The sequence below is a fragment of the Sceloporus occidentalis genome, unplaced genomic scaffold (assembly GCF_023333645.1).
Source record: "Sceloporus occidentalis isolate IW3139 unplaced genomic scaffold, rSceOcc1.0.p SCAF_2, whole genome shotgun sequence".
NCBI classification, from domain to species: Eukaryota; Metazoa; Chordata; class Lepidosauria; order Squamata; family Phrynosomatidae; genus Sceloporus; species Sceloporus occidentalis.
The window spans coordinates 73,503,908-73,529,208 of NW_028316982.1; the positions used below are offsets into that span (position 1 = coordinate 73,503,908).

The following is a 25,301-nucleotide window of genomic DNA, read 5'->3' on the forward strand; positions in this document are numbered from 1 at the left end:
GTACAAATATTGTTACAGGCTGAGCTGAGGGAACATGTTCAGCACTTAGCTGAAGCTAAGCTATATGGAAAATGTGTACCTTCTTCCTACAAAAGGTATCAATTTCAGCAAGGTTTTATATATGGACTTCATGTGAGATATTTAATATAATATTCCTCATACTGACATATTAGAAAAAAATCAGAAGTAAATCCCATGCTATTTAATATAACGGAATACTAAGAAATTAGTCAACCATTGCAGCCTTCCATTCTGTACATGTTTATTCAGAAGACAGTTGCCTTGTGATCAGTACTGCAAGTAGGTATGCACAGGTATGAAGACCACAAAGCTTCTCTAGTGAGCCAACAGATCAGAAGAGATTGGTAAAGCTGTCTTGTGACTTTAGGAAAACAACAACATGCTGAATTCAGCTTTCAGTAACCTGAAAAAACTTTTGCACCAAGACTGTGTGTTCTAAACAGGAAAAAAGGAAACATAATTTTACCTTAGTAGCCAGAGCTTCTGCACTTTCACGACATGTCTTTTCAATTTCAAGGTGGTTCTGTATACAGCTGACTTCCTCAATGACCATGTGAGAAACTGGAGCACATGGGGGAAAGAATATGATTCACACAGAGTTTGATATGAGTCATGAGTTATCCTCTTCTCCCATTTTTACTCAGAACACTCATCCTATGATTATGAATATCTACTTGAACTTCCATGTCAGCTATTCTTTAAAAAAAAAATGATGTGTGCACGCACACACACACATACACAATTATACACAGACATATATCAGGACATGATTATCACGACATGAAAAGATGATGAATCCTAAAAGCAAAACAAAACATTAATATTAAGGGTCCCCCCCCTTTACAAATATTTCTTCATTTAAAACATTCAACTGTCTTCCTCTTCTCCCTTTTCACCACCCCTTATTAGTTAATAAGCAAAATATGTTATTGCTGTCTATCACCATAAATCTAACTCACCTTCAAATTATGGAAATATGGGTTGTTCAACAAGCTTAATATTCAAAATATGTTTGTCCAGAAAATAGTTTTATCAGATGGTGGTTTAAATCCAGAGTTCACATGAATAACATAAGTAATGCAAGGTGTTCCAAATTCATTCAAATGCATCCTCTTTGATTCACCTCTTGTTTATTTCATTCTATGTTCAAATTAACATTAAAGATGATATACATTGTTTCCAGTATTTCCCTATGACTGCTTGCTCAGAAGAAAAGTTCACCATTTTTAGTGGACACTTTAGTGCTTTAAAACCGTTGTAAGCTGCAATATATTTTTAAGCTGCATCTTTGTGCATAAATATTTAAAAGAACAAAAATTAGAAAATCATCTTAAAATGTAGTATTTTCCCTTTTAATTCAGGGGAGCAACCCTAATGCCCTAGGGAGACAAGTTGTGAGGTTCTTGTACGCAAGAAAGAGGTCAATGAATGGAGATCTCATTGTGAGAGTATGGTTTCCACTTTTCTGCTCAATGTAAGGACAACATAGCCCCACATCTTTGGCCCTGGCTGCAGTGAGATGGAAGGTTATGGATTTCTCAGGAATCTGGCCCATTAGGATCACTCTGTCAAGTATTGCCTATGTCCTAGGTACAATTCCTGGAGGAAGGATGTAGGACTTTTACTTACTTTGTTCTCACATGTGAAAACAGAAATTTTCATGTTTTCTCCCAGTTGGGCTAGATCAGTCTCCCTCAATCTTTGTGGCTTGGAGGAAAACTTGAAATAATTTTGAGGCCTCAGGGAACCCCTGCATTAAAAAATATTGCATCTACAGCTCAGAATATGCCCCTCCTCATCTTGGTTACTCACAGAACCTTAGCAATCTCTCAGGAAATCTCAGAGTTCCAGGGAACCCTAGCTGAGAAACCTTTGGATAGATTATTAGAAGGGTTTATGCACATTTTTGAGGCATGACTCAAAAGAAAAGACAATAATGTTAGGGAAGGTAGAAGGCAGCAGAAAGAGAGGAAGACCACATTCCAGATGGATAGATTCAGGGCCAAAACAGACTTCAGAAATAATCCCTCTTGGGTTCACTTTAACTGCTATGACTCAATGCTAGGGGATTCTGGGAACTGTGGTTTTGTAAGGCATTGAGCCTTCTCTGTTAGAGAGCTTTGGTGCCAGAACAAACTACAGTTCCAAAAATTCCCTAGCACTGAGTCAGGACAGTTAATGTGGTTTCAAATTGTATTATTTCTGCAGTCTGTTTTAGTCCTCGGTCAGGAAGGAGATGGGACTGAGTCTGCAGGACCTCAGCAGAGCAGTGGGGTACAAGAGGTACTGGAGATGTCTCATCCTCAGGGTAGCCATGAGTTGTGGTCAACTCATGGGCAGTTAACAACAAGAATCAATAAATGGGATATTAATAGAGGAGAAGTGTTCTGTAACACATTTGAACCCAGGTTCTTTAGGATTTTGTATATTTAAAAAAAAAAAAACCTTTAAAAAAGAAGCCACCATGGCACAGTGGTTTGATCTCTAAATCACTGCTTGGCCATGGAAACACACTGGCAGACCTTGGGCAAATCAGAAACCCTCTGATAAGTTTGTCTTAGGGTCGCCATAAGGTGGAAATGACTTGAAGGCACACAGCAACCAAAACAGCAACAAATATTGAAAAATTGTACTGAACAACCAGTAATGACTTCCACATGTGTAAAACAGTGAATTTAAAGACCAAATTTTCAAGTTCAGTTCAAACTGTGTGTGATTCCAGTTATGTTTTAAACTTTTGTATGTTTTATGTAATTTTATACTATTTTTACTTAGATGATTTAATTGTTTTAAAATTTTTATTGTGAAATTTTTAAATGATTTGATCTGTGAGTCTCCTTGGGTCCTCTTCTGGGAGAAAGATGGCATAGAAATGAAATGAATAAATAAAGGTAGCTATCAAAGTGTTGAACCTATTTTGAGTATTCAATCTCTTTGATAGCTCCTTAAAAAATTCTAACAACCAGAGTAGTATCATCACCCCACTGATATGGAAACCACTAGCCACCAATGAAAACAACAGGAGACCAATGACACTCTCTTTCCCATTCACACTTTTTCATTTGCTTTAATTGTTATTTATGCTTTCAGTTCTGTCAGCATCTGGCACCACACCAGCACAGGGATGGATGCAAATAGTCTCAGCACAAAGAGACAAAGACATGACAAGATATGAGATGCATTGTGACAACTGGCCCTAGAAAACCACCACATGGCAGTAGCATTTCATGTAGACAAGTTAAAAATGTAGTCTGGCTCATAGGGTTCTTGATGCTGGGATCATACAATCAAAGAATGTAGAAATGAAAAATGTTCACACAAGTTCTTGTACTTTAAGAAGCTTATCTTCTATTAGGTCAGCCCAGGCCACATATTTTTGCTGTGTGCCACAAGCCAAGAATCGGAATAAGCATGGTGCTCCATGCAGAGATACTATCAGAAAATGGAATGAGTTGAGCAAAACAGGATGAAATTCCACAAGCAATCTGGACTATTTGCTACAGAGGGGGAAAAATCACAGTCACCAGCCAACCTATCTTAGGCCACAATCCTATGAACACTTACTTGAAGGTAAGCCCCAATGGACTCTGTGAGACTTTGTACACACATACAATCCTTCTCTGTCCTAAACCTATAATGAAGAGTTACAGCCAGGAAGCAAAACATACAGGCTGATCCATCTAAATAGAATATTTGGTAACTTTCTATAATGCCTGTCATTTTTGAGGTGGGGGGGGGGGGAGAGAAGGCAGAATACATGTTATAAATTTTATATGAAAAGTGTAAACAGGGAAAGAGCACATTTGAAGTGTGTCCATTGTGCAGAAATATGTGTTGAAGAGCGAGAATTTGTAATTCCTTTGGAATGTTTACATAACACATGTGTGTAAAGCCTGAAGAAACACAATGAACACAAAAAGAATGCATCATGGATGTAGCAAGTCAGAGCTGGAAAGGTTAATTTTAAAAATAATTAAGTTATAGGTCCAAAATCTCCTGGCGAGAAAATGCAACTTAAAAAAAAAAACCACCTTATTTTTGGCGCGTTACAGACCGCCCTTTTGGGGTGGCCTGTATCCGGCTCTTTCCCCAATGGATTGGGGCCTCAGCCGCCACAGCGGCAGCCTCTGAGGCCCCGATCTGCCGTTTTCCAGGCCGTGGGGAAGCGGCAAAAGGCCACTTCCCCGCGGCCTGGAAAGGGGTGTCACTGGGGCTTCATGCCCCAAGGACACCCAATGGCGGCGGGGACACACAGAAAGGGGCCACTCGGCCCCTTTCTGCTTTGCGTCGCTGGCACAGCCGTCTGAAGGCTGCGCCAGCGACGCAAAGCTGGAAGGAGCTCCGAAATAGAGCTCCTTTCGGCTACGCGGAAAGGGCGCCCCAGGCACCCTCGCGCGGCACCTGGATGTCACTTCCGTGCTGCCCCGCTTGGAGGCAGCGTGGTGATGACGTCCCCATGGCGGCGCCCATGTAGAATGGGCACCGCCATTTTGTAAGTCCCCAGGACGTACTAGGGTTAGGGCATCCGGAATGGATGCCCTTTCCTAACCCTAGTACGTCCTGGGGATGTACTTTATGCCCATCTGTAACGGGCCTCTGTTTTCTTGTTCTCCAAAAGTAACTCCTTTTAAAGTTTCTTATTTAAAAATAGAATGCAACAAGCATAAATACAATGGTAGAAAAAACACCCCAATAGTGAGGCCATGTATCCTGCTACTATTTAAGTGAAAGAGTTACAGTTAAACTACAAGGATAATGAAGTTATCTTTTTTCATGATACAAACATGATGCAGTTTTTTGTATTAAAAACCCTATTTTTCTCAAGTCACTTCCACACTCTGGTTCTTTTGTCTGGTCTAATCCAGTTTCAAAACACATAAAAATACAATGATAAGAATGTCACTTTATCCAAAAATGTTTTGTTCTTCATAAAGCAAGCAAAGACAATGGTGTGTGGCTTCAAGTCATTTCCGACTTATGGCGACCCTAAGGCAACCATATCGTAGGGTTTTCTTAGCAAGTTTTGTTCCAAGGAAGTTTGCCATTGCCTTCCACTAAGGCTAAGAGCATGTGACTGGCCTAAGGTCATCCAGTGGCTTTCATGGCCGAGCTGAGAATCGAACCCTGGCTTCCAGAGTTGTAGACCAACACTCAAATCACTATGCCAAGCTGCACTTCTTTATCTAAAATGGCTGGATTACATATGATTTTTTTTAAAAAAGCCCTGCCTTCTAAGAAATAACTCATGGTTCCTTTAAGATTAGTTAACCTGCAATTATGATTAAACTCAAGAAGTAAAAAAGGAGTGAAAAATTAAATACAAAAAAAGAGAGAGACTTCCTAAGACTGCCCAAAGTTCTACTTATGATGATATTAAAATTCATAAAGCAACACTAAGTGGCCAGAAACCTCTCCAACCTCAACATTTTTTCAGGGGTAATAATAATATGCAGCAAATGCAGGCCAACCAAAAACCACTTAACTAATTAGTAGTTGCAGTCACCGAGAAAACATGAATCAACACTGTTATTACAAGTGGCACATTTGAGTGGCATCTAATTATGACTTGATGAGCGTGATACTTGCATTATCAACATTACTACCACATCCCATCAGGGACTAAAAGCCGCTGATGGCATTGACTGCAAGAAACTCCCACTCAATGGTACCGCAGCACCCAACAATCTCCTTGGCAGGGGCACCCTCACTAAATGACACGTTAAGCGTAATTACTGGCCGACATTGTAAATAAACAGGATTGGAAGTGAAAATTGGACCAAGTGCATAAGACACAATCTGACACATTGGAAGTGGCAGCCTTAATTGAGAGTTTCTTTGACTGCTCAAGATCATTTCAACTGCATTTCTCGGAGGACAGTGATTATAACTGTGGAGACAGACGGCATAATGGTATCAGCACTGCTGACAGAGCAGTGAATTAAATTGTATCTGCTGTTGTGTGAAAGCCTTGATGAGAAGTACAGATCCTTAGTGGTCTTATCATTATCACACAATGGTCATGTTGTCATCAACCTCTCTGGCTCCAATTGAAAAGAAATGATTGTGTGTTGAAGCTTCTCCCCCCCCCTCCATACACCTTCTATCTCTTGTGATGAATAGAACCAATTTTCAGAGAGCTATGAAATCACGCTATAGGGCCTAAAATGCAGCTGCTTGGCATACAAACTGGGCCCCATTAAACAGGAATCACGCACAATATGTGTTTATGCCGGGAGAACAAATAGAAGCTGAGCGCAGGCCAAGTTTATTCACAGACACAAAGCCCATGTAGCTCTTCATCAATATAATTGCCTTTTATATTGTCGTTTAAATAATGGGCTCCGTTATTGCTGTAAAATCCTAATATTCCTGGTATTTTATCACTGTATTTACAAGGTATGTCTTTTTTTTTTGAAGGAGAAAAAAAAAACGGAAGGGAAGATAAAGGCAACCTATGACATTTTACAAGAGCAAATATTACTTTTGAATTTTAAACCTTAGCTACTTGACATTTTCCACCAGTCTCTCAAATTCCCAGTATCGTAACATAAACAACAAAGAGGCCACAAGATGTACATGTAGTCATGCATGCATTATTCTTTCCATTTCCCCATATTACAGGAATTTGACTTATTAGAACATTTATTTATTTATTTATTTATTTATTTATTTATTTATTTATTGCCACACAGGGTGACACCACCTGTTCATTTCATAACACTCCATATTTAGGGCTGTTTTGCAGGAAGTATGTCATAACTGCATTTATTAGTCGATGTAAACAACAGCTGTGTAAATGTCTTTGTCATATATATATTAAGTGAAAGACTGTGTGTGTATGTGTGCATGCGCGTGTGTGTTTTAACCTTCTATTACTAATCCTCCAACAAAACATACTATAGTGACAGAGACCTAACATAACAGACTGTGAGACTGTTGTCATCTCCTCTCTCAAGAAGCTATTCAAGGGAGCCTTTCCACTCCCATTAGCTGTGCTTTGTTGCCTCCAGACACCACACTGAATCAATAGAACCATTATCACACAAGAGGAAAACGGGATATTTGGTAGAGAGGGGGGCACGTTGTTAGCATATTTATTCCTTGGGTCAGTTGAAGACATTGCCATAGTGACTTTAAACATGGCTAAGTGCATGTGGTTGAGCTTCCATAAGAAGGGATCTGAGGCAGAAAGAGGCAGAAGCCCAGGGCTTTTAACAGTAAGCAAATGAGCCTGGTTCTCTACCTCCTCCCCATATAAGACACATGACAGCACTATTATAATTACAGCACAGGTTGAAGAGGCCTTTTTGTTTATCTCAGTATGTAGCTACTTATAATACAAGCTGATTTAGTTTCAGTTGGGTTTTAAACACTAGTTAAGCTCCAGCTTTTGGTATAATTCTACATATCTTTGTATTTGATATTTATATTCTCGTATCAATTGGAAATAATAATGTGACAGGCAGGATGTAAAATGTTATTGTTGTTTGCCTTCAAGTCATTTCTGACTTAAGGTGAACATAAGGTGAACCTTTCATGGAGTTTTCTTCACTGGATTTGTTTTCAGGGGGGCTGAAATTGCCTTCCTTTAAGTCTGAGACAGTATGACTTCCCCAAAGTCACCCAAGGGGTTGTCAAAGCCAAGAGAGATTCAGATCCCAATTTCCTAGCCCAACACTCAAGGCACGCATGCAGTTTCCAGAATATGAATGTTGTTACTTTCAGGGTATTTTCAGTTTATGGAGACCTAAGGAGACTCTTGGCAAGATTTATTCAGAGGGGATTTGTCATTGTTTTCCTCCGAGGCTGAGAGAGTGCTCAAAGTCATCCAGTGGCTTTCATGACTAAGCAGGGTTTTAAACTCTGTTCTCCTGGAGTCCAACACTCAAATGACTAAACTTTGCTCACTTTCATTTAAGTTATGCTGAAGCAATGTAGAAGCTCAGCCTTAATGTTTTTTACAAAGCGTATTTATTTTCTACTGTGACTATCAATTTAATCAATTCTGTAGAATGAATGAGAAGTGGGATTTAAAAACAAACACAAAACCCAGAATGTTAAATGTGGCAGAGATTCCTACATGGTCTCCTAGAGTTCTAATTCAACACTCACATCACAACACCATTCTGGCTCTCAGCATATAAATACTACTGTATACATATGATAACATATGATAACATATTAATATATAATATAAGTCAGAGGGTGGCCATTCTATCCTTATTCCATAGCATGAAAAAAAGATTTCCAAATGATCCTCCTCTTTGGCTCTAGTCAGAACCATCCATATGTGGGTGACAACAGCAGTACTTGAACGTAAATCTCAACCAAAAGTACTTGAAACTAAACCTTAACCTAACAAGGGAAGGATAGAGGCTTCGTTTGCTTTGCAAGGCTTGGAAAGAAAGAAAATGCTGCCTTTAGTCTGTCCAAAAAAATGGGGAGAAGGAGTAGCTCAGAGGCTGAACCACAAAAAGAATAGTTAGGAAGGAACTCCTTTCAGTTTCAGGATACTCAAAGGTAAGTAAAACACTTGCCTTTTCAATTGCTTTAAAAAGAACTCCAGTTGAATGCTCCATGATTCTGACATGTACAAAAAGCACACTCTCCACCCATCCACCTCCCCATTACCTTAGCATCCAAAACAGAGCAGGAAGCAACAGCAGTGGGCCCCTGCATGGTCACAACATTTGACCCACATGATGTAAAGTAACACTTAAGTAACAGTTACACTAGAAAATGTATATAGAAATATACATAGGCATAGCTCAATTAAAAGACAGCCAGCGTGGTGCAGTGGTTTGAATACTGGACTATAACTCTGGAAAGTAGGGTCTGAATCCTGGCTCAACCACAGAAACCAATTGGGTGACCTTGGGCAAGTCACACACTCTCAGTCTCAGAAGATGGCAATGGCAAACCACCTCTGAACAGATCTTACCAAGAAAATCCCATGACAGGTTTGCCTTAGGATTGCGATAAGTTGGAAACAACTTGGCACACAACAACAAATCTCAGGTGGAACAGATGGGTCTAATAAAGTGGTTTCCAACCACTTTGAAGGCAGGGCATTTAGATGATGCATGCCTCCATAGTGCGCAGAACCCAGACTGAAGCCACACTCCAGGGCTAAAAACCAGAGTAAACAGAACCTGTGATAGTTTGCTTAGTGTGGAAGATGTGCATCTTTGCTGTTGGATATAAACACCCCAACACAAAAGAGGCTGTGGAAAAGCAAAACAAAATGAAAGTGTGACAACTCCAATGGATGTACAGTAATTACAATATACACAAATCAAACAGTCCAACAGGGGCCATAGAGTGAAGTAAGCATTATGAGGGGCCTCCATGTTTGTGCTTTGCCAAGGTATCGCTCGCACACTAATGCATTGATGCCCTGTACTGGCAGAACATCATACATGCACCTGTGTGGCTAATCAAAGGAGTGGCCATGGAATAGAATGGCATCTAGGTGGACGTGGGAGTTACTTGGAGGTTGCAGGCGGTATGTGTGGAGGCACACAAAAAATGGTAGGGAGGGGTGCGGGTTGATGCTGTGCTGTGTGCTCAGGCCATGCACATTCACCCAGCCTTGGGAGTGGGCCACGCAGGTAGCAGGGTTTCAACCCGCTTTGGGGGAAAGCAAGATTGAGCCACTTTTTCCTGCCTGTCTGCTCCAGCCCTCAGTTAACAAAACCTCTGATAGTGCAACTCCTTCTTATAAATGTTTTATATACCCACCAAGGCCCCTTTTCATCCTTACCCACTGGCTAACTGGAAGTTATCTAGCAGCATCAGCATTGTGAGGTGGTAAAGGAGGGTTGGGGAAACATGGAGTTTTGATATTGGCTTGCAGCATCTTATGTTCAGTAAACAATGAAATAAAACTTGAGCTGGGAAAGAATGGTATTTTACTCTAGATGATACTACTGAAACTTACAATAAGGTAACTTTGGAGTTTATTGCATTGGCTTTGCTCTCATGATAGATGAGGGATGTAACTTTAACAAGGTGGATCTTATCACATTTCCCCATGGCCGGGGAGTACACAGAATGAGGAAAATCAAGCTAGAAAGTTCAAAAGCATGATTACAGTTGAATGTTAAGGAAACAAAAATAATGACAACAAATTATTTATATAACCCTGAAATCATTGTTAAATACAGACCGGCACTTTATGCTGGCCTAGGGGTGGAGTCAGGGTGTCGCTTCCAGATGACGCATGCCCTTAATGACGCCACCAAGGTGCCATATAGCTGTGTCGTCGCTGCTATGGTGACCTTTGGAGGGCACAAAAAGAAGCTGCTTTTTGTGGAACCTCTTTGTGCCCTTTGGAGGCTGGATCAGGGCTGCGGTGTGAGGTTGCTGCAGCCCCGATGCGGCTGAAGAAGGGGCGGCTGCATGTCACCCCTTAGTTAACTGACCCAGCCCCTTAGTTAACATTGACTCAGCCCTTTAGTTAAAATTTTCTATACATTGATTCAAACATCAATCAAAATAGTTAGAAAATCAGAAAAAGACTAGAACCAGGAGACCAGTTCTGAAGGGACTAGGTAAGATCCTATATATAAATCACAAAGTCAGGAATGAACATGTCATAGTATCTCCAGTTTCTATGTATGGGTGTGAAAGTTAGAAAGTGAACAAAGCTGACAGGAAGAGATCAACTTATTTGAAATGTGATCCTGGAGGAAAATTCTACAAATTCCATGAACTGCCAAAAGACAAATAAATGGGTCCAAGAACAGATCAGACCAGAACTATCCTAGGTGGCAAATGAAACTAAGTACTTTGGACGTATCATGGGATGATTTGATTTATTAGAAAAGATGATAATGCTTTGTAAAGTAGAAAGGAACGGGAAAAGAGAAAGATCACGTTAATGATGAATTGACTCAATCAGTGAAGCCCTGAGTTTGCAAGAAGTCTCTTACTTATAGGTTGAAGCTCAGTTTATGGAAATTGACAACACAACAACACAGTTGACCAAAAGCTAGACAATATCCATAATATCCTCAGTACTTGTACCCATAAGGAAAAAAAAACTAATTGATTTTTGTCCACGTAATCAGTCAGAACATCACTCTTCTAATACATTTTCAAATATCTGCTTACCTTTTTGCAATTCTTCCAACCGTTTGACTGCTTCATCTCTCTCCTGTTTGATTTTGTCACACTATAGAAAGACACAAAGACAGTTCCATATTTAAATAATGAAAACAATTTTTACATAGTCAACAGTGGTTAGAGTACATACAGAACAGGTATTCAGTTAACATTACAACTATGGGTCATGTCCTTATTTGTTTCATTTCCCCTTTTGTAAATACGTAAATACACAGAACAGCCACAGTACACGTCATCTTTCTTTTGTGTTGTTATCTGGACAGTTTCAAGGACATGACAAGACAGGACAGTTCACACTTTGCTTGTAAAATGTGACTAAGTACTTGGAATTTCATTTATATAATTAATATTTGGGGGAGACGGGGGGCTAATAACTAGAAAAGAGAAAGAAAGCATTAAATGTTGGAGAAACTACTCTTATTTTACTCACTCACTTCCATTTTGAACTTGAGGTACTGATGAATGCACCTGTCAATTTCAGTTTCTACCTGTTTCACATTTTTTCCAACTTTAAATTCATCCCCTCCTCTATTTTTTCTTCACCGTTTGCTTTCTGTGTCTACAAAATAATGGCGGAATCTTGTGGGTAAATCCAATTTACACCATCATGTGTTGTCAAGGGGAGCAGCAGAATTCAGCTCCATCATCTGGACTGATCTACTGTGCCTTTGCCTTACTGTCCTGGTGGCAAGACACACTCACAGCCATAGCCAATTGGTGGGAAAGGGACATGGAGTGGGGGGGGGGGGCTTAGGCAGCAGCTGGCTGTGCTTCAGTAGTTGGCCACAGGATCACAAAGGACCTTCTAGATGCCTTGTGGGCCAGGGGGGGAGGACTCCAAAACCTCAGGCAATATATCCAAGGGCTCCCATCAACAAACTGGGAAGGGAAGTGGTAAACATTTGCCTTCTTCTCCCCACCCTCCATACCAAATCTGTTTCAGATGGTTGGAGGACTCTACCGAGTAAACTGGGGAAACAGAGGAATCTGTGGGAAAATTATAATGATTTTAATTGTAGTATAAACCATAAGAAGAGTAACAGGGAGAATGGCTGTGGTGTGCCTTCAAGTCATTTCCACCATATGTCTACTCTAAGGCAACACTACTGTGGAGTTTTCTTGGCCAGATTTGTTCAGGGGAGGTTTGCCATTGCCTTCCTCAGTCAGTGGGTTTCCATGGCTGAATGAGAATTTGAAAACCCGAGATGCATTTGCAGTGGAGGAATAATGTAGTTTGGTTACACTTTAAGTGCTATAGCACCATCCTATGGAAAGCTGGGATTTGTAGTTTTACAAAGTCTTTAGCCTCCTCAAAACTAGAAATCCCAAAATTCTTTAGGATGGAACCATGACAGTTGAAATGGTGTCAAATTGCATTATTTCTACAATGTAGATGTACCCCTGGCCTCTATAGTCCTACATTCAACCACTGCACCCACTTTCTAAAGAGAGAATACACAGATTTTAGCAAATTCAATGTAACTTTATGCATTGTTCTGCCTTCTTCTAATTGCTGCATTTGTTTGTGCCATATATCTCTCTATATCTGTTGAGATCTTTGTTAAAGCCAAAGGCTTATTGTAATATAAAGCTTAATGGAACATAAGTCTAGATATGTAATGTACAGTAGGCCCCCCATATCCGCGGACTTGCTACCCACAAATTCCAACATCTGCTGATGGCAAGCCATATGGGGAGCAGCAGCAGAGGAGGAGGCGGAGGGAGAAGGAAGAGATGGCTGTGGCAGAGGTAGCTGAAACTCAGCCGTTCCCCCTCAGGGGTCAGATAGTGGGGGTCTCCCATCCATCTGTGGCTCACCTTGCAGCCCGGGCAGTGGCTCCGACCCAGAGAGAAGGCCTGCCCTGCCCAGACCCAGCAAAACTGACCCGCACCATTCCACCTCTCCACCAGATCAGGGAAACCTTGGGCATGAGCAGAGTGCCAGCACTCTCTGGTGCCCCCGAGAGGCTGCTGCCTGAGTTCCTGGAGGTGGGAAGGGGGTCCCTCCCAGCCTGAAAGTGTGGGACAAGGAACCAGATGCCTCAGTGTGTTTTTATTTGGGGGGGACTCTTTCTTGCCCCTCACCCTCCTTCCTGGGGAAGAGGTTGCCCTGAGTGATACCTTCTGGGCATGCACAGAGTGCCCCTGTGTTGACTTTCCCCAGGGGGCAAGGTGGAGGCTCTTTCTTGGGCTGGTCTGCGGGGCTATTTTCCTTGGCGGGGGTCTTTTTCCTCTGAAGGTTCCCCCACTCACCCTCCAGGGCTCTGCAGCCTCCTTTCCTGACCCCACAGAGCCTCCCACTGGACTCCAAGAGGAGGAAGAGTTGGTGGTGGCGGGATGCAAGAGGTGGAAGGAAGACGAGGAGGGAGAGGGAGGCAGGAAGGGGAGGAAGAGGAGGCAGCCCCCTGCCGCCCACCATGGTAAGAGCGGGGAGGCAGCAAAGTGCAATTGTCCCCAATTGTGGCATGGCACCATCATTGAGGACAATGGGACTTAAACATCAGTAGAATTTGCTATCTGTGCAGGGATCCAGAATGGATTCCCCATGGATACCGAAGGCCGACTGTAAATACACAGAGGTATTGGTAATTTTAAAAATCACATTTTAAAAACCCTGAAGAAAGGGGGGGGGGTCAACATGGTCTATATAATTTCTAAAACTTCATGTTGAAAAATATGCTACTGCATCCTTGTCTTGCTGTGGTAGAGCATTAAAAAAAACCCCATAAAGGTAACAAAGCACTGTTCTTTTTTCAGGAGAGGGGGCATGATGTACCCTTCCTGCCCTTCCTTATTCCCTCCACCAGTGAAAACTTCAAGGCTGGACTGTGTTGTTAAAAACAACTGTTCAGGAGAAATTGCTTTTATTTTTTGAATATACACTATGTATTTATACACATAATTCTGACAAGGTCCACCATGTTTAAGGTAAGCTCTGATTGGAAAAAAGGATGGTTTTGAAGTGCAAGGATATTTCCATCTGTTTCTCAAAGAAACTTTTGATTTGACTTTAATCATGGCCCAACCATGTCAAAAGCACCACCTCGAAGAAGAAAGCGGGGGGGGGGGGGACCTTGTAAAAATAAATAAGCAACACCCTTCCCTTCCTGAAAGTTCATTCTTTATTCTGTGTGTTCCAGTAATTCTTTTGTGTATGTGCTTTAGCTGTACCAAAAGGTGTGGGTTTGTATGTGATGGCAAGGCCAAAGATAAAAAATGTTTTGTTTTGGGTTTTTTTCCTGTCCCTTCCCCCACCCCTTGCCTTTTTCTTTTGGCCTGCTTATTGTATGAAATAACAATAAACCAGAATCTTATTTTGCTTTTGTCCAATTGGAAGTTCATGCCTTCAGTTTCTGGCTACTGTCCAGGGCCTCAGCTTGAGTTCCTGAGCAGTGTACTCTCCAGCTAATGTTGTGTTACTGCTGTTCATCTTTTTTCCTTTTTTAAAAAAAGCATAATAATAATAATAATAATAATAATAATAATAATAGGTTTTATTTATATACCGCCCAATCACTGGGAATCCGAGCGGTTTACAATAGAGGGGATAACAGACAGTTCCCTGCCCACAGGCTTACAATCTAAAAGACACGACACAAAAGGAGAAGGGAATGGTGAGGGGGGAGGGAATCAGGTCCAGCATTCTTCTCTCCCTCTGAGGCCTGGACCAAGGCAGATGGACTGGAGGGAGGGCTCTTCTTCTTCAGGCTAGCCCCTGATGGAACTGGGCCAGCCTACTCTCTCCCTCAGAGGCCGAAAGATGACAGTTAGGGAGGGAGGAGCCTCTTTCTTCAGGCTAGCCCCTGATGGAACTGGGCCAGCCTTCTCTCTCCCTCAGAGGCCGAAAGATGACAGTTAGGGAGGGAGGAGCCTCTTTCTTCAGGCTAGCCCCTGATGGAACTGGGCCAGCCTACTCTCTCCCTCAGAGGCCAAAAGATGACAGTTGGGGAGGGAAGAGCATAAAGTATACTGGCCATAAACCTGATGATACTTCTAAGTTTCATTCTGCCACTGGTCTAGGGCTTATTTGCACAATCAGAGATACTTGGGACTGTTTCAATGTCAGTTTATATGAGATTATTGTTGTAAGTAGGGTTGCCATATTCCAGACCCTCATATCTGAGTATCCAATTTGCATATTATTAATTTGCATTTTGATTATACAAATTCACCACATCAATCATCGCACTTTTTCTGCCACTATGTTTCAATCTCAGTATGTATTTTGTGTATTTTGGTTGGCTGAACAAACATATCACTGTTTTGTGGATTTGGGGTGTTACTGTACTTTGCTATATGGCCAATATGGCTACCCCTGAATACAGGACCAAGCTAAGTGTTATTTTTTTCTTCTTTTCCCCCCAGTTGGTGTGAAGAGAGGGCGGCTTCCAAGCAGACCCAGAGAGTAAAGGGACTCTCGTACTCTCAGATGGCTGTTTGGAAGCAAATTTCCGCTGTGCTGCCCAGCCTTAGGCTCAAGCTGCTGACACAATCACCACATAAATAAAAGCTCATTCTGCTTGCCTCCTTTCCTTTCCTGCCTTCTGGGTCTGTTGGGGGAAGAGGGGAGGGAATGAAAGAATAAGGTGGCAATGCTATGCCTGTGCAGTAGCAACTGGTGCCTGCATCGTGGGATAAGGCTCCAGCCAGTGCCAATCTACTTGCATGAGCTCCTGCTTCAACACCACTGCCAAATTTTAATCTACCTATTGGCTTGTGATGAAGGAGAAATCTGGACTTGTTTGGATTTTCCAGGTTTTCTGGGACAAATGGTAACCCTAGTTTTAAGCCATTTTTGCCTAAATAGGCAAATTCTTGAATGATCCACTCTTTTCTAATCAAGTTGCTTACAATCACAAATAATAATAATAATAATATATTATTATTATTATTATTATTATTATTATTATTATTATTTTATTTATACCCCACTCTTCAGCCAAAAGGCTATCAGAGCGGCTTACAAATTGTTAATTAGGCATTTCCTTGCCCTCAGGCTTACAAACTAAAGAGACAAGACACACAAGGAGAAGGGAATGGCAGTGGGGAAGGGGAAAAGTCCAGCAGATCTTCTCTCCCTTGGAGGCCTGGACCATGGTAGATGGACTGGAGGGAGGGCCCTTCTTTTTACTCTGATTAGGCCAGATGGAGCTGGCCTGTCCTTCTCTCCCTCTGGATGATGCTGGATGGAGGGAGGGCTCTGCATAATAGTCTGAATAATATTGTCTTAACACCCACATTAGTATTCTGTCACTGTGCTATATTGTTTAAATGACGCATCTATTTCAAGAGTTTAAACCAATCAAGAATTATTCTTTTTCTGGGGGCATCTTACTTTTTATTTCAACCAGCATCCCCATGAACCTCCAAACATGTAAAGAGACAGGAGAACTGAACAGAGGCAGGTTGTGCTTTTCATATGAAGGTTGTGGAGACTCTGCTGTGTATCTGCTCCACCTTCTACTCCAGACTTCAGAGCAGTTATCAAATGCATTGAAACTAAGGGATAGAGCTCAGCACTCCAGATAGTTCCATGGCTTTAGCAGCTTGGATACTGTTGGCTAAAACCCAGACCAGATATTAACAAAGAAGCCTCTTGCCAGCCCTTAAGTAGAGCATTATTTTCTCCAAGAATTGTCACTATGTCACTTACATACAAGTATGGCTATAAGGGCATAGAAATCCCATTCTCAAATTCAATTCTGTTACATTTTTGGCGTGTTTTACATGGATTCCAGCATACGCTGGAAGCCACGACGGAAGTAAGGGAGGCACATGCTGGAAGGAAACAATGGCGCACATTCCCGTGGCATGCGCCTTGTGCGCCGCTGCCATGCCTCCGCGGATATGAGCCCCATTCATTTGAATGGGGCTTGAGCATCCATGTTTTTTCCTTTAGATGGGAGGGTCCAGAACGGATCCCCTGCATAAGGGAAGAGCGGACTGTACTACCATTATAAGACCAAATAGGGTCTCATAGGGCCTTTACAGATTGGGAGAAAGGGGCGGACAGAGGCCACCCCTTTCTCTTCTAGATTGTGGCTGCACCAACCAAACAGTGCGGCAACGGTGCGATGGCAAAAAGGAGCCACAAAATGCAGCTTCTTTCTCCGCCTCTGCCAAGGTGCCATAAGTGCCTCCCTTGTGCTGCGCACCATTTGGATACAGCGCATGAGCCATGTCATCGTCACACATGCCATGTAAATGACGGTGCACCAAGATGGCGCCCACAGCACGTGGTAGGGCTCAGGAGCGTGAAGTCGCTCTGCTCTCCCAAGCCCTACTTTCAGCCCCAGGCCATAATCTCAAGTAGAAGCACATGCAAGGTATGGGAAGACAAGTGATTCTATAAATTATGAAAGCCAGCATTAAAGTAGACCCATGGAACTGAATGGGGCTTGTAAGTCACAGCTTAAGGCTCATTGATATCAATGGGTCTATCCACTGGTGTGATTAATACTGGATAAACCATCCTTTGGTTTAGTGAAGCAGGGTCAGTAAATATGTAGGGAGAAGGGCTAATGGGTAATTGAAGACCCTTCATGTAGTCAATACATGCAAAGGAGAAAAATTAATGTAAGGGGGAAACTAGGCTGAAATATGAGAGCATAATTTGAACCCTGATGCTCAGACCAAAAGCCTGATAAAGTAGCCAAGAAATTTCCCAAGGGAATCCCAAAAGTAGGACATGAGTGCAATTGTACCCCTGCCCCACTCATCTTCAACAGTTGATATGTAGAAACATACTGCCTCTGGATGCTCCTTCAACTCATTTCCAGCTTATGGTGGTGCTAAGGTGAACCTAGCAGAAGATTTTTTTGGCAATGTTTGTTCAGATCAGGTTTGCCATTTTTCCTGTCTCTGAGGCTGAGAAAGTGTGACTTGCCCAATATCTAGGGGAAAACTTCCTGCAAATCTACTTCTTAACCAATCTAAGGCACACCACTCATTTGCTATTGCTATTGGTGGGGTGGGGGATGTAAAGGTCTTTGTACATCTTCCCACTCTCTCCCACTAGACAAATAACAGCATCCCTAGGGAATTTACACTTCAACAATTGTGTGGGGAAATTGTTACTTTCCCGCCAGCAGAATTCCTGTATTCAATAGATTCCGCCAGCCATATCTCATTTAGACTTTAAGGAGAATCCAAGAGGATCCTGATTACAGATTTTCCATGGTTCATTTATTAGTACCCTGAAAGCTTGACATGGAATTCTCATCCCTAAGATAAGTAACACATACATAAAGGCTCAACTCAAAAATACATAACTATAGTTTTGATCTGATAAAATCCAAATTCAATTGACATTTCAGGATCACTGCCTGCATCTAAATGTATAGAAGCAGAACAGAATGAGATTCAACTGTGAGAGATGCTGGAATTAAAACATCTCATTCAAAAAACAGATAAGACTTGCATGACAATGAAGTTGCCTACCATCCTCTTAAAAAAAAACAACACCTTTATATCTTAGAATGAAAATGAATGGTCAAGGCCAACAAATCCACAGATGCCAGCTGCTCTATCTCCAACAAAGTATTCTTTCCCCAATCTTAACTCAGATGCACAAAAACATCCACACAATGCCAAACCCTTTTGAGTATGAAAAAACCTGTATCCTGTATATTCATGTCAGAGATTCATATTGATCAGTCTAAGATGTTTGAATACATAGACAGTTTTGCCGTAAATCAATAGTGTGTAGTATTTACTTAATGACAAGAAGACTATGAAAAGAAAATTAAGTACCCCAAAGCTATTTTCTATCACCAATTGAAATCAATGGTTTATAATAACAGTCTTATTGCAACAAACATGTAACAAGCAAAGACAAAAACAGAATCTGTTAAGATTGGATATAACTGTTACTACTTACTCTGTCTCTTTTAGAATTTGGCTTGATGAAGATTTTAATGACATTCATCTGTTAAGGATCACTGAAAGAATAGGAGCTGGCCACAGGCTTGTGAACTGCCTCCTCATCCTTCCTCCCACCTCTGATTTAAATCTTCATCCAAACATTTCTTTCTCAGCCTTAACTATAGTCAAGCATCGCATCAGCATGGGTACTACCTATGGCTTGTATTTCTCATGTTTCCTCTCAAGTAATATTTACAAATGTGCACTGAACTTGGAGTTCAATCCTGGTTAAAGTATTGTAGGAATTTGAAAATGTTCGCTATGATCACGCTCAGTTCTAATGTATGGATAGATTTAGGCTGAAGAGAGAAAGAGAAGGGACTACACATCATGGTAACCTCACACAATTTTCTAAATCATGGTACTTAAATCTTATAACATATGGGATTAAATTCAATGTTTGGCCCACGTACAGCATCTGAAGTCTATGGCCCAGTACAGACCGCCGGTTTGCAATAGCCTGGGGCCAATTTTAGGGTTCCAGAGCACGCAGCATCTGCTCGCTCTGGAACCCTACCATGTAAGGGCAGCACCATGTTTATGCAGTGCTGTCCACACGGCGCATGTGTTGATAATGTCAAGCATGCGCCATGTGCAAACGGAGCGGTGCATGCGCATCATCACCACAACACTCCAGTGCACTAATGGCGCTTTGGCAGCATTGTGGGATGGAGCTGCATTTTGCAGCTCCTTTTTGGGGAGGATTGTTGCCACGGCCATGAGTTTGCCGCGGCAATGATCCGGAGAAGAAAGGGGCAACCTCTGGCCTCTCCTTTCTTCTAATCTGTGCCAGGCCTATGAGATCTATATAAGTGCTGATTAACCCATTTACTCTAGTTTATTCTAGTTGGGACTAACATTAAATTTGGCTCATGACTTGAAAACTGAATTACAATGATTTCAAAAGCAACCTACTGCCATGTAAGCCCATTTGGATCATAGAGGAAGAATGAAAGGAGACAAAACTTACTTGTAATACTCACAGGTCCGCTTATATAGAGAGTGCAGACTGTAATTCCAGAAATTTCTGATAAGTATATAGCTCCTGAAGAAGGCCAATTGGTGATAAGGCCAAAATGTGTTGAGCTTTTTGAGAAAAAGAGGTTTTTGGCCATTGTATAGCACATGGGTTTAGTCTCCTTTCATTCTTCCCCTGTGCTTTCCAGTTTTTGTTTGTTTGTTTGTTTTGTTTTCTTCCATTAGGATCACAACTTAATCACTGTATTTCCAATTAGAGTCGGAGGGGTCTTGGCAGCTACACATTTTCAGCTGTTCCATTTATCAGATTTATGATTACAATCCTATGCATGTTTACTCAGAAGCAAATACTTCCTATCTAGTCAGTGCACACAGACATGCAGTTTTGGATCTAGAATGAACAGTTCTGCATGCCACTGTACACCTCACATAGATAAGGTACTTGGTCATCAACAAAACACTCAGTTTAGCTCAGGGCAAATCACATTTGAAGATCTGTTTACTATAAAAGCAAAGAGCAGCTACAATAGCACAGAAGAAAAACTGGCCAATGTGCTCATGTTCTGGCTTTCACATAAATGCCATCCAGGATTAGGATAAAGTATGCATAATAAGCTATTTGTACAAGAGTTCTGATCTAAGTAGCACATTGCGGAGCTGCTGGTAACTGACAGTTTGAAATTATGGCGGAAAGAGGGAAGTTGTATTATTGCTGACCTTTGGCCAAACATATGATGAAAAATGAGTTTGTTATCTCAACTAAACAGGGATAAATTATTTATTTCAGTTTTGTATAGCTGCAGAATATTGCTCATTATGTTGGGCCAGAGCTGCAGTGTGATTTGTACAGTAAAATGGTTCCAGGAAAAGGCTTCTTGTATCTTTGTTAAAAGGAATGTCTGAGAGAAATCTTGCTTGAGTGAATGTGCAAATTACATGCACAGACAGATATCGGTAACCAAGTAATCTATCTTGATACTACTGCCAAAAAGAGTACAGAAAAGGTTTTGAAAGCTATTGCTGTATTCTGTATTCAGTATAAGCTTCTGTTGTTGACTTTTAAAGCCCTGCATGGGCTGGCCCCTCCTTATTTATCTGAACTTCTTTCTCCTCATATTCCCATGCATACCCTCCATTCTGGTAGTTAAGGTCTGCTGTCCCAGCCTAGGATCTCCACTGCCCCGTCTCAGATTCGTCCCTTCTCACTTGCTGCCCCTCACTCCTGGAACCTCCTTCCCCCACAAGCAAGGGTCATCACTTCTTTAACCAGTTTCAAAACTGAGTTGAAGACTATATTGTTCAGGGAAGCATTCCCAGGCATTGTGTGATTGTTTATGTGATTGTTATCTGATATCTGATTTGATATTTGATGTTTTTAATTTGTTGCCTGCTTATTTTATCTAATACTAACTTGTATCATTATCTATTGTTTTATATGTAATTTGTAAAATGTATGCCATTGGCAGGTTTCATTTTTATTGATTTTATTGTCTGTATGTACAGCAGCATGTAAATCTACAGTGCTATATAAATAAAGTATAATAATAATAATAATAATAATAATAATAATAATAATAATTGTAATTTTAAATTTTAAAATTGAAATAAAAATTTATATACAAATAATAATAATAATAATAATAATAATAATAATAGGCAATTGGGGCCAATTTCTGGTGCTAGGTTGGGTTCTGAATTATGTTGTCTATGCACTACCTTTCTGTGGTGGTGAGACTGTGTGGTCTTGTGAGGCAAGAGGCTATGCTGACAGCAGCAGCACTGCTGGTAAGGTCTCCCATGTCAGACAGACTTTTGCTGAGGAATCACACTAAGAAGATTATCGCACCGGGGTTAAGACGTTCCTCGGTGCGTTCTAACATACATGTGCGGGGGGCGCATGGAGCATGCTGAGAACCTGATGGGGCCCAGAACGCTATTTTACCACACAGCGGAACGCCGCCATTGAGTTCCTGGGGATGCTTTAAAACAGTTCCCAGAAATGGTGTCCCCTGGAACCCAATGGGAATGTGATGGGAACGCCTGGCGATGACAGTGGCATTCCACTGTGCGGTAAAATAGCGTTCTGGGCCCCATCGGGTTCCCATCATGCTCCGTGCGTGCCCCTGTGCGTGCACGTTAGAACACACCGGGGAACATTTTAACCCCGGTGCGATAATCTTCTAAATGTGTCAAACAGCTACTGGGCAACAGCAGTAGTGGGAGGTGGCATTGGTGAAGACAGTGGAAGTGCCACTGGTGAAGACATTGGAAGTGGTACCATAACTAACACTTGTTAGTATTGCACAGCATGAGGTATGAGAAACCCCTTTTGAATGTCTTTTACCATGAAAACCCAATGTTGAGACAATCCAAAATGAAACAAATCAGAGTTCCAGAAAATAAAACTCCCAGGTTGGATAGCACTCAGCTGCTGTGGTACATTAGAGGACAACTACAAGTGGCACTGTGGCTACTGCCACAACTGGACTCAGGTAGAGTCATGCTCAAAGGTGAAAGGAAAGTATGAACCTACACAACATATACTATAGGAACATGGAATGTGAGAAGCATGAATCAGGGGAAGCTAAACATAGCAAAACAAGAAAAGGAAGGTACAAACTTTGCAATACTTGGAGTGAGCAAGCTCAAACGGAAAGGAATTGGACATTTTGAGACAGATAAGTCAGATAATTACACAGATAATTACACAGTATTTTACTCAGGAAATAGAAATCTAAGAAGAAATGAGGTAGCATTAAGAATGAGGAGAGATGTAAGAAAACAGTCAAAGGATATAATGCAAAGTCTGACCAAATGACATCAATAATATTTCAGGGAAAACTCATCAATATAACCATTATCCAAATTTATGCTGCAAGTATAGAGGCAGAAGAAGAAATTGAAAGATTCTATGCTGGAATCCAGGAAAAAAACTGATCCCATACCAAAACAGGGCCTTCTTGTTAATCATAGATGATTCGAATACAAAAGTAGGAAACAGAGCAGAATTAAAGAATGGAGGAAAATTTGGCCTAGGATGAAGAAACCTTCAAGTAACTGAGTTGAATATATTTATAGACATGATCTGATAGCCAATATAGAAAAAAATAGATTACAAATTAGATGGAGGCGCTCCAATTTCTCTGCAAAAAAAATAAAGACCAGCAACAGATTGTGGCACAGACTATGGACTACTAATATGAGTTGAGTCTCTCTTATCCGAAATTCTGAAATTCAAAATATTCCAAAATTGTGTACATGTGTGGGTGAGATAGAGACACCTTTGTTTTCTATAGTTCAGTGTATAAAAACTTTGTTTCATGAACAAAATTATAAAAATATTGTGCATAAATTATAAAAATATTGTGCATCAGGCTATGTCTATACGGTGTATAAGAAACATAAATGAATTTCATGTTAAGACTTGGGTCCCATATCCAAGATATCTCATTATGTATATGCAAATATTTCAAAATCCAAAAAAGGTCCAAAATCCAAGCACTTCTGACCCCAAGCCTTTTGCATAAGGGAGACTCAATCTGTATCAAAGATTAAGGCTAAAAAGAACACCAAATAAATCATTGTGCCACAATACAATCCAAAGAACATCCCTGTAGAATTTTAAGATAATGTGAATAGTAGATGTGCACTGTCAAGCTTAATTGACTGGGAGCCAGAAAAACTCTGGACTGAAGCCAAGGACATTGTCAGGAAGAAATGCAAAAAGACACTGTCTGCAACTATACTGTCTCCAAACAACATACAGACTATGGGGCGAAATAGACAGGCCAAATAAAGCGGTTTCCATTTGCTTTGAAGGCAGGGTGTTTAGATGATGCATGCCCCCAACGTGGGTAGAAACCGGATTGAAGCTGTGATAGTCCAACTCAAGGTGGAAAATGGGTTTCTTCGACCATGATTATAAACACACCAACGCGAAAGCAGTTCTTGAAGGAATGATCCATCCTAAGTCTAAAGCTACATATAAATGCACCCATGCAGGGGTGCATTAAAAAAGGACAGAGCTAGTGTATTGAAGCAGTCGGAGCAGCAATGCAAAAAAGTGTGTCACCCCCAATGGATATAAGCACAACATACGCAAACCAGACAGTCCAAGAGGGGGCATGGGGTGAAGGGGGTTGAAAGGGGCATGCAATGGGGCTCCAATGCCCTGTACCGGTGGAGGATCATAGGTGCAATTGTGTGGCCAATCAAAGGGGCTGCCATCCAATGGGATGGCTTTCTAGGCAGTAGACAGTTGCCAATGGTGTGTTTGTGCAATGGTGGAGAGGCAACAAAAAATTACCCAGCAGTGTGGCTTGACAGCACAACTTGTAGTTAGGCTATGTGTTTGGGCTGCCTTCGGATTGGTCAGTGCCAATAGTGGGATTTCAACCCACTTCTGGAAAATGTAGGTTCGAGCCACTTTTTCCTGGCTGTCTGGGCCTATGTGATTAGCATCACATTTTCCCATACCCCTTTTTCTTGCATGATTTCTCAGGTGAAACTCTTCAAGAAGTTAAGGACAGTCTAGGGATTCTGTTGGTGTATCGGCCACCCCGTGCGCTAACGGACTCCCTTAACGAGCTGACACAGCTGGTCACTGAACTGATGCTGGAGACGCCCAGGCTACTTGTCCTGGGTGACTTCGACATCTCCCTCACGGCCAGCTATGTTCCACCCGGTGCGGCTCGCGAATTCATGGATACCATGGCGGCCATGGGCCTGTCCCAGCTGATTTCGGGTCCTACGCATTGCGTGGGTAATACGCTTGATTTGGTCTTCTGTTCGGATGCGGATAATCCGTGGGCGGAAATAACTAATATTTCCCCCCTGCCATGGACGGATCATTTCCTGGTAGAGGCTACAATCAAGGTCTCTACCCAGATCCCCCCCGGGGGTGGTGGACCTATTAGGATGGTCCACCCTCGAAGGCTGATGGAACCCAAAAGGTTCCAGGAAGCTCTAGAGGGACACATGGTTGGTAGTGACGGCGATTCTGTTGATCCCCTGACTGGTATCTGGAATACCGGTCTCTCTAGGGCTATACACAGTATCGCTCCCAAGCGCCCTCTCAGACCCGCTTCCAAGTGCAAGCCCTGGTATACGGAAGATCTCCGGGCAAGGAAGCGGGAACTGCGACGGCTAGAGTACCGTTGGCAGAAACACCTTTGCTTAGACGACAAGGCTCTCCTAGACCAACTGTTAGAGGACTACGGAGAGGCGATACGAGCAGCAAAGAACTCGTTCTA

General features: G+C 41.7%; 1 protein-coding gene across 3 annotated transcripts in view; it reads right to left on the reverse strand.

Annotated features, from left to right (window-relative positions):
* Positions 1–25,301, reverse strand: part of SHTN1 (shootin 1) — a 160,833-nt gene that overhangs the window by 113,914 nt on the left and 21,618 nt on the right. For all 3 annotated transcript variants that reach the window (XR_016280057.1, XM_089510014.1, XM_089510013.1), the window contains exons 3-4: positions 11,137–11,197; positions 488–582 (exon numbers count right to left, since the gene is read on the reverse strand). Coding sequence is in view for 2 of the 3 variants with exons in the window: in XM_089510014.1 (XP_089366140.1) it covers positions 488–582; positions 11,137–11,197 (156 nt within the window). In the remaining variant the exon portion in view is untranslated. The remainder of the gene's footprint in view (positions 1–487; positions 583–11,136; positions 11,198–25,301) is intronic.